The sequence below is a fragment of the Mustela erminea genome, chromosome 15 (genome assembly GCF_009829155.1).
Source record: "Mustela erminea isolate mMusErm1 chromosome 15, mMusErm1.Pri, whole genome shotgun sequence".
Classification (NCBI taxonomy): domain Eukaryota; kingdom Metazoa; phylum Chordata; class Mammalia; order Carnivora; family Mustelidae; genus Mustela; species Mustela erminea.
In genome coordinates, this window is record NC_045628.1 from 74,441,037 (window position 1) to 74,450,007 (window position 8,971).

The 8,971-nt window shown below is 39.4% G+C and overlaps 1 protein-coding gene across 1 annotated transcript in view; it reads right to left on the bottom strand.

The window, feature by feature from the left end:
• Positions 1-4,506, bottom strand: part of USPL1 (ubiquitin specific peptidase like 1) — a 34,152-nt gene extending 29,646 nt beyond the window's left edge. Inside the window, 3 exon segments of the mRNA XM_032315427.1 lie at positions 224-352; positions 891-1,038; positions 4,118-4,506. Of these exon segments, the coding sequence (XP_032171318.1) occupies positions 224-352; positions 891-971 (210 nt within the window). The 5' untranslated portion in view covers positions 972-1,038; positions 4,118-4,506.
• Positions 4,507-8,971: the final 4,465 nt, after the last annotated feature.

Here is an 8,971-nt window from a genome sequence, read left to right on the forward strand (position 1 = left end):
GTATTTTCTCTTCTCACAAGTCTAATAAAAACAAGTATCTTCATGCAGTAATTCAGGGAAAATAACAAAATACTTAAAACTGTATACTAGACAGATCTAGACACTCTGGTTATCTATGTATTGAAAATGTACAGACTAAAAAATACAGTGAGTACAAATTTAAACACTGAAGAAAAAAGCAAAAAAGCTAAAACCTTAATACTATCTAAGATGAATACTTTACCTGCAGATCCTCACACAAAAAGATAGATTCTTGGAAACTAATTCGGTAAGTCTTTAAGGCTTTTAACTTTCCCTTCTCTCTACAAGCAGGGCAATACCCATCTGACGGGACTTTAGCTGAATCATAATTCTAAAAAAGAAATAAAGTAAATTAAAATATAGACATTCCTAGATTGTATCAAATTACAAAAAGTTATATGGAAAAGTAACCCAGAAAAAAAATACAATTTTCACCTGCAAGTGTCCTGGCTAGATATTTTAAACATGGCAAATAAAAGAAATGCATATATGCTTTAAATACAACTATTATTCCAAAAAGAATATATTACAGTTTTAAATATTAACTTTTACGTTTAAAAAGTAGCATCAGTTTTATTTGCAAGGAAAAAAGTAATGTCAGCTGCCAGGGAAAATATATGTTTCATATTTTCAGAGAATAAACCACAAGGTCTATGTTTTATTTCTACTTTCACGTATCAATAAAACACAGAGAGGTAAATACATTAAAATAATCTTTCGCCATTGCTGTAAGATTTCCGTGGAAGATATAGTTTTTTAAAAGTTAATTGGTAAAATTAAAACCAAATTTCAGTCTCAAAAAAGGAGGAAAAAAACCAACTTTGCACTGAGGCAAAAAATAAGTTCACTAACTTTCCCAAATACCCCACCATGTGGAATGAAGATATCCCTATATCAGTCCCTGGTCCAATCACTGGCAAACCATTTCCAATCTTCGGGGAATCCATCATTCCGAGTCATTGGCTAATTTATGTCACTTGAAACATGTCAATATCACTAAGGATTTTTCAATGAACCCTGGAAAAAAAAAAGTCAATAGACAATTAAATAAAAGTCCTATTTACTTCGCAAAAGAGCTATGCTATAAGATGCATATATATTAAGTATGTTTTGAAACTGTATGTCCCAAAATAAACATATTCTAAAATTTTAAGCTTGAAGCAAAAACAAATTACCTATATTTACTTATAATCCTAGTAAATTTGTTGGAAGAGGGCAAATTGGCAACAGGACCAAGTTTGACTCATTCATAAGCAAATTAATTAAAACTTGTAATAGAAATAAGCTATTATTTAAATAACAAATTTTATTGACCAGAGTTTAAAAACCTAGGTTTTTAGGGTCTATGCATAATCTGAAACAAGCATGTCAGCATCATTCTAAGAATACATTTTACAGACGCCAGATCTATTATGCCATCGCTTGACAGTGACAAAAGAACCCAATACATTTTTTACTGCTTGACCACCAAGGCCATCAAGAGAATTATGCTATTTTTTTAAAATTCCCAACAATATGCTGCTATTTTATAATACTCTATATCACACAAAAATATAAACACTATCATAGTACAAATTACACATGTAACAAGCTTGTTTTGAGTTTAAGTCCATAGAACAGAATCATATTCAGTAAAGTCAAAATTATAACTCTGGAGCTCAGTACAAGGAAAAATGAATTATTAAGAGTAGTTTAGATATGGATTTAAAATACAGGGAAACCAGATACAAAAGACCTTAAAGCAGAGTAAATCACCACTTAGTAGGGATGCTGTAAAATAAATTCAAGCAAAAGTCTTTCCCAAATCTATGAATCTCTAGGACAACCACCTCCTGGGAAACTGTGGCTTACAGGTTCACTTTAAAAACCAGTTATGCTATTCCATTCTAGATGTATAAACTTTACACATCTTTTAACCCATGAAATAATTTCAAAAATAAAAATGCTTCTAAGAAAAGTGTAAGTGAATCTCAAAGTCCTGAAGAAATATTGCTAAGGCAGGATTTCTGAACTACAGCACTACAGACATTTTTGACCGGACAATTCGTTTTGAGGATTGTCTTGCACACTGTAGGATGTTTAGCAGCATCGCTGACTTCTACCTACTAGACAGTGAGTGAGTGCCAAGGGCACAACCCAGCCGTGAGAACCAAAAGTTTCCAGACATTGCCAAGTGACCAGGGGAAGCAAAACAGCCTCACTGAGAACCACTGCTTTTTGCCTTTTTTTTTTGACAAAAATAAGCCTGATGATAAGTTTTCCTTCTTCAGCTCCTCAAAGACAACACCGAATTTCTTATTTTGGGCTGGCTCTATTTATAATATACTTACAAAAGAGAACTACACAGGAAAGAGTCAAACTGCTTATGGTTCTCAGAATAGCTAAAGCCATGGGCTTTACAACTGCACATGTGGGTTCAGAAATTTTTAACACTGCTTTGTACTAAGAATTAAATACAACAATACACGTAAAATGCTTTAGCAACCTGAACAGACATTAAATTTTAACTACTACTCATTCAGTGCTATTTTATACTTCACTCTATGTACACAATACGCGCACATCTTGTATTACTCTGCAGGATTCTCAAAAGAAAAACTGGTGCCCTATATAACCTGAGTAAGATGTTTTTGATGACAATTTCCATCCGCGCGCGGGGGGGGGGGGGGGGGGGGGGGGGGGGATCTAAAAAACTTTCTTGGCCTGTTTTTTTTTTTTTTCTATTTATATTATGTAAGTAAAACATAAACCTTCAAATCTGCCCCTAATCCTGATCCCAGCAGCCAACATTTCAATGGGAAAAGCAAATAGGTTGGTGATGGAAATTCAAATATGCAAAACCCCACAAAAGAAAATTCATTAAAAAAAAAATACCAGAGGTGAGCTATCCAGGTCTTTCAAAAAACAATTAACTTTGTTTTCTATACAAACCCTGGGGTGATTCTTACAATTTGCCTTCAACGCTCATCTTCATTGTTCTCCCTACCCACATAACCTGCTCCTTTTTATTGTATCTGACCTATATTTTGGTGTCTTCATCTTCATCTTTCCAAACACACACCCAAGAAAATTTGAGTGGTCCTCGAAATTTTCACTTCCCACTTCTTCATGCAGTAAAAGTCACCAAATTCTGTGGACAGTTCTTTGGAAGCCTCAAATCCCCACCTCTCCATCCCATCTCAATTCTGTAACACTGCCGAAGTGACGTTTGTACAAAATGAACTTTAAGCTGAGACAGGTCAGCCTTAAAATCACCTGTTTACTCTAACCGGATTACAGGAAAGTCCAAACACCTCAGTACGGACCTGAAAGTAGTGTATGACCTAAAGCTCACTATACTTGAGACCAACCTGGCTTTCCAATCGTACCCTCCTCTACTCCACTTCACCCTCAGCACCTTTCTTCTGACGCCCTCTTTTCAGTACTTCTGGGAGTCACTGATACTCCCGGACCCCGAATGTGATTTACTTAGCCCCACACGAACGCAGTTACAGCACAATGAATGTGTAAAGGTTGCCCTGGGAATGACGAAAAATACGCAGTTAGGCTTGTTTCACAGTCCCGCATGCACGGTGGGGAAACCCACAGAACCAGCAGCTCCGAGAAGAGCCTTAAACCCATTTTGAGTTTGCCCTCCAAGACCAAGGGGGCTCAGCACATGAATTATCAAAGGTACGACCAGAGCGAACTTAAAGCCGAGGAATGGGGCGGCTTTGGGTGCCCAGCTCTGCCTGGTTCCAAACCCAGCCCTCCAGAATCACAGACGCACAGGACCAAGACATCTCAGGTTGAAAACCCGAGGTGCTGCAGGATTCCGTTAACCCTCTCCACCTCCGACCTCTTTAGAAGAGCGAAAAACAAACGACTCTGGTTTCTCTTCAGTATTTACCTCTCTGAACCAAAACGATCAGTAACCCTATCTCCACGCCTCAATCACCAAGCCTCCCACCCGAGCCCAGTCCCAGCCCCCTTTCCTCTCCCAGCACAGTCCACCTTTCTGCGCACCGACTATCCCAACAGCAGTGTCTTTTCCCCCAGCGCAGTCCGCCTTCCCGATTTCAGGAGCCAGAGAAAACGACACTCTCTTCCCCCTTACCTGCCGCGTGCAACTCCCCTTTGCTCGCACCGGGTCGGTCCGAACTCCTGTTCCAGATTGGGTCCACACACCACCGCGCAACGTTCAACCCACGTTCCCCTCGACCTGCTCCTCCCCCACCGGCCTCTCCGCTGGAAAAGCAGCTTCCGGTTTGGGTCCGCAGCAAAAGAGTTCCCCTTCCTGCTCCGCGCGGAGCCTGAAAGTACGTCAACGTGGTGGGGAAGGCGAGAACCAGAGCACTTCCGGACGGCCTCTGCAGAGGCGTGGCTGTCCGCCCGGAGTCGCAGCCGCAGTTTCAGCAGCGGCGACGGCTAGGGGCGGGGCCGGTGGCTGCCGAGCCCGGCATCTGTGAGTGGCTGGGTTTGGGGAGGCGACGTTTCTGGAAGCTGCTGGAAAGCGCTCGAGTGGCGGAGGTGACGCCGACGGGCAGGGGGTGGGGCGTGATTAAAACTAGTGCGCGTCCGGCAGCGGAGGGATTAGGCTGAGGGAAGAGACTGGCTTGCGCAGCGCTGCGCCCTGGCCCGCGGGATCCCGGGTCGGAAGTCGACGCGGCGGAGAGTGACCTGGGCGGGTGGGTGAGGGAAGGGCTCAGTGGCCTGCACAGGCGGAGGATGCAATGGAGCCTGTCGGACGAAGCGTCTCTGCAGCGCTGCGGCTTCCACGACGATTGTGGGTCGCGCAAGGCCCCGTAGTCCGCTCTTTTAAAGCCTCGGTGAGAGCCGAGCAGTCACAGAGTGTGTGTTCACAAAGGGTCACCACACGCGGAGCTGCCCCCTCCCTGTCTCCCTAAACCCCATCTTCGAGGCCAGGGGCTTTTTCTGCCCGGGATTCGGGGGGTGTTTCTCCTCCTTCCTTCCCTCCCTCCCAGATCTTCTCACGGTAAGGGGAGTAGCCAAAGCGCAGGGACTTTGCTATCCACGAGCCGTTCTAAGCAGTCAGCAGCCGATCTGTCCCTGCTGCGCTCGTTTCAGCTGCCCTGCCTTGCTTTAACTTCAGAGAAAAGGGGGAGTTCTCATTTAGTTGATAAGTTTAAGGCTCTGCTTGCTTAGGAGGTCTTGTGGTTTAAGGGACACCGTGACCGCGTGCGCTATTTCTGAGTTGCATTCTGAATCTTGCGGGCAGCATAGTCTCGAAGTCCTTTTGGTCGATTGGTTCTATGTCCTAGAGTAATAATATGTATGTTTCGGACCATTTCTTTTTGCAGAGTAACCACCGTTGGCATTTGGGCTGTGGGGTATTTTTAGTCGTCTCAAAGTCTATAACTATATTCTGGAATAGTGCTGGTGATTTTGATAGGGCGGTATAGAGGAAACAAGTCCCCATATACCAAAAAAATTCCTCAGTAAAAGATTTTAGTTTTACTTAAAGGATACGTATGGCCGAGAAATTCCAATAGGGAGTTTATTTTGTTCTTCTCCAGACTGAAAACCAGGCTGGTTAATGTTTGTTTGCCGTTTTTTGTTGTACTCGATTATTAATATACTGGTTTATTTGTTGTAAGATCTAACTAGTTAAGTTTTTTCTTTTTAAATGAATTATGAAAATGCGAGAACCTAGTATTTCCACCTTGAAATAATAGCCAAACTCAGAGTTTTTCTTGTTCATCATTGCTATTTCCATTTTTTAGGATGGAATACACTAGATTTTTTTTTTTTGTAATAAATGTTTGCTGCATTGTTAACTGCATAAATGGAACAAAATAATTGATTCAGTTAAAATTTTAAGATTGAAAAATCAGTATCGCCAAACTGAACTGTATCAATGAAACGTTGTTTGTAAAGTTGATTTACAGTCTTTTAGCGCAAATTTGATTTTTTTTGCCAGGAAGAAATATCTTAATAGTAACAAACAAAATGGATGTGGGACTTGGGTTGTGGAAAGGAAAGAGGATTTTAGTATATACTGTGTTTTGACTCCCCGCTATTCTTCCTTGTAAAAAGTAGAAAAAGTTCTGCAAGACTTTATAAGATAAAAAGAATGATGATTATATAGGAGAGTCGATTAGAAGAGGTTGACTAGAAAGTTTCCTTTCGTTTATATTAAAGTAACAGTCCCAAGTTGAAAAAATTCAATGCATTTATGTTTTTTCTTTAGCAATATATTTGGAATGCCTTTTTTTTTTTATTTACACTGGTCCCAGAAATAGGGCAATTACCTCACAGGAGAATTAAAGCAGTCTTGTCAGCAGTGTGGGACAGAAGTTTTATTTACCTGTTTTGAATTAAAAACTAACAATCTAATCAAAGGGAGCTTTTATTAGAACAGCTACAATAGGAATATAATGTACAATTAGGATTTTCTGTCTGCCCGTCTTCTTTCCTTCCTTACCATCCTTACCTCCCTTTCCTCCCTTTCTTTCTTTCCTCTCTCCTTTCTTTCCCTTCTTTCTTCTTACAGTGTCAGGTTTTGTCCTGTCTGCTGGGCTGGATTCTGTAATCACAAGCCAAGTCTTCAGCCCAAACCTGGGATGTAAAAGCTGCCTGCTGTGATTGGTTGTTCTGATCTCATCAAAAAGATGAGAGCTAAAGTGACTACCCGTATTTTTAACAGCACCTTTGAGAGTACAGTCTGTATAATCTCTTGTTTAATTCCAACATTCAGGAGGCTTTGCAAACCAAAAACTTTTTAAGCTTGGAGATAAAATGCATTTATTTGATAACAAAATATGACCTGAGCAAATGAGAAATTGTATATAATTTTTATCCCATATATTTTGCTGAAGAAATATTATGTTTGATTATGGGGTACTGCCGTTGGCCACTGGTATGGGAGGTGTTACATAATGGTTTGTGTACCTTGTAACATTTTTAAATTTCAAGAAATTATTACTTTTCTTTTTTCTTAAGACTTATTTATTTGTTAGAGCACAAAAGCTTACAAGCTGGGGGAGTGGCAGACAGGGGGAAAAGCAGGCTCTCCAGTGAGCAAGGAGCCTGATGCAGGGACTCCACCCCAGGGTTCTGGGATCAGGACCTGAGCTGAAGGCAGAGGATTAACCAAATGAGCCACCCACACATCACAAGAAATTACTATTTTTAAAACACATCCAGACTCTGGGTTTTGGTTAAGGAATGTGAACCTATATAAATATTTTTGGCAGTACACTTGTGCTAGGCATTTGCATATTTAGAAAATTAAAATAAGACACTTTAGTTCTTGCCCTCAGTGAATTCAGTTGAAATAGGTTAGAAAAAATACATTTATCATATTGTAATATGTGCAGTCACATATTTGTAAGTGTGGCCACATCAAGGCCACACAAGAAATTAGTGGCCTCAGGATATGAGGTTACTTCGTGCTTTAGACTCTAAAGCTTTAGACTGAACACGACAACCCATTATGTGCCTAAATTTGTTTGTGTTTTCCTCCCACAAAATGAGAAAATTGTATGCATAGAGTAGATATTGGAATGTCTGATTTCTAGTCCTCTTTTGCTGTGTGATCTTACATGAGTCACATAATTTTCAAGGCCTTGGCTTATAGATCTATAAAGTGAGAAGTTTGGAATAGATAGTCACAGTTCCAGTATTCTACCTGCAAATATTTATCCTCAGAACTATGCCTACTTTTTGAAGTGTTTTCTATTAAGAACATGATCCTATTTAATCTCAAGCCTTTTTATTGCCCATCTAAATTTTATGTTTTCCTTTTGGATTAGGTAATACATTCATATGCTTCAAAATTCAAAAGGTAAAAAAGAATATGCAGTGAAAAGTTTTACTTCTTTTCCTGCCCCTTAGCCAGCTTGCCTAGGAAGCAACCAATGCTAACAGTTTCCTTGTATATTTCTCAAAAAAACTTTCACATGTATATAAGCAAATACTACACATATTTTATTTTTTGCCTTTTTTCACATAGTTGGTACTATGCTGTTTATGTACCTTTTTTTTTTTTTTCATTTATCTTGGAAGTTCTGTGTCATATAAGGTGGTTCTTTATTCATTTTTATGGCAGCATAATATTCCATCATATGATCTATCACTTCATTAGTCCTCTCCTTTTGGACATTTAGATTTTTTTCTGGTCTTTATTAAAAAAGCATTATACAATGAATAACTTGGTACATTCCTCGTTTTCCATGTATGTGAATGTCTTTTCTGTAAACAGTGGCATAGCTCTATTGGGTTAGTGACATAATTGATAAAGCCATGTCATTTATATTTTTATGTTATTTAGTTAACAATAACAAAAAATTGATGGCTCAGGGTCTCAATACTATATTCCCAGGTTTCCATCAACTTTGACTTATGTGCTGTCTATGCCAGAATAGTATAGCGGTATAGTGGACTCAATACCCTATTTGATTCTAAAGTTAGCATACAAAATAAATCACTCATCTTAAGGGCTGTTTCTTTCTTTGAGCCATAGATGAAGCAAGTGGATTATGTGTAGAGATCTTGTCCTAAATGAACAAATAAGTGTATATGTAAGTTTATATAAATAAGTATGTAATGTTTAAACACTAAAATCCTGCAGGAGAGCATGATTTTCAACACGAGGCTTATAGGAATGGAGACTAATTGACGTAACAACGTACTTAGGTTTTCAGCTCATTCTTGCTTCTGGGCATATATGCATTGACTTCTGTGTAAATTGATATTTTTCTGTTAAACTTCCTTGCCAGGCACACACAGTTACTTTATATGAGATGCAACTTTTATGTATTCCGACTTTACCACTAAGAAAACTAAACCTAAAAGTAAACAATTGACCCGAATTTGCGTAACAAAGTGGCAGATCTGGGACTAGAACCAATGTCTTCTAATTTCTAATGCAGGGCTTTTTCCAGTATAGCACATTCTCTCATAATTTCGCTGTAGCCATAGCAGTAGATCTGAGAACACCCAGTGGTTA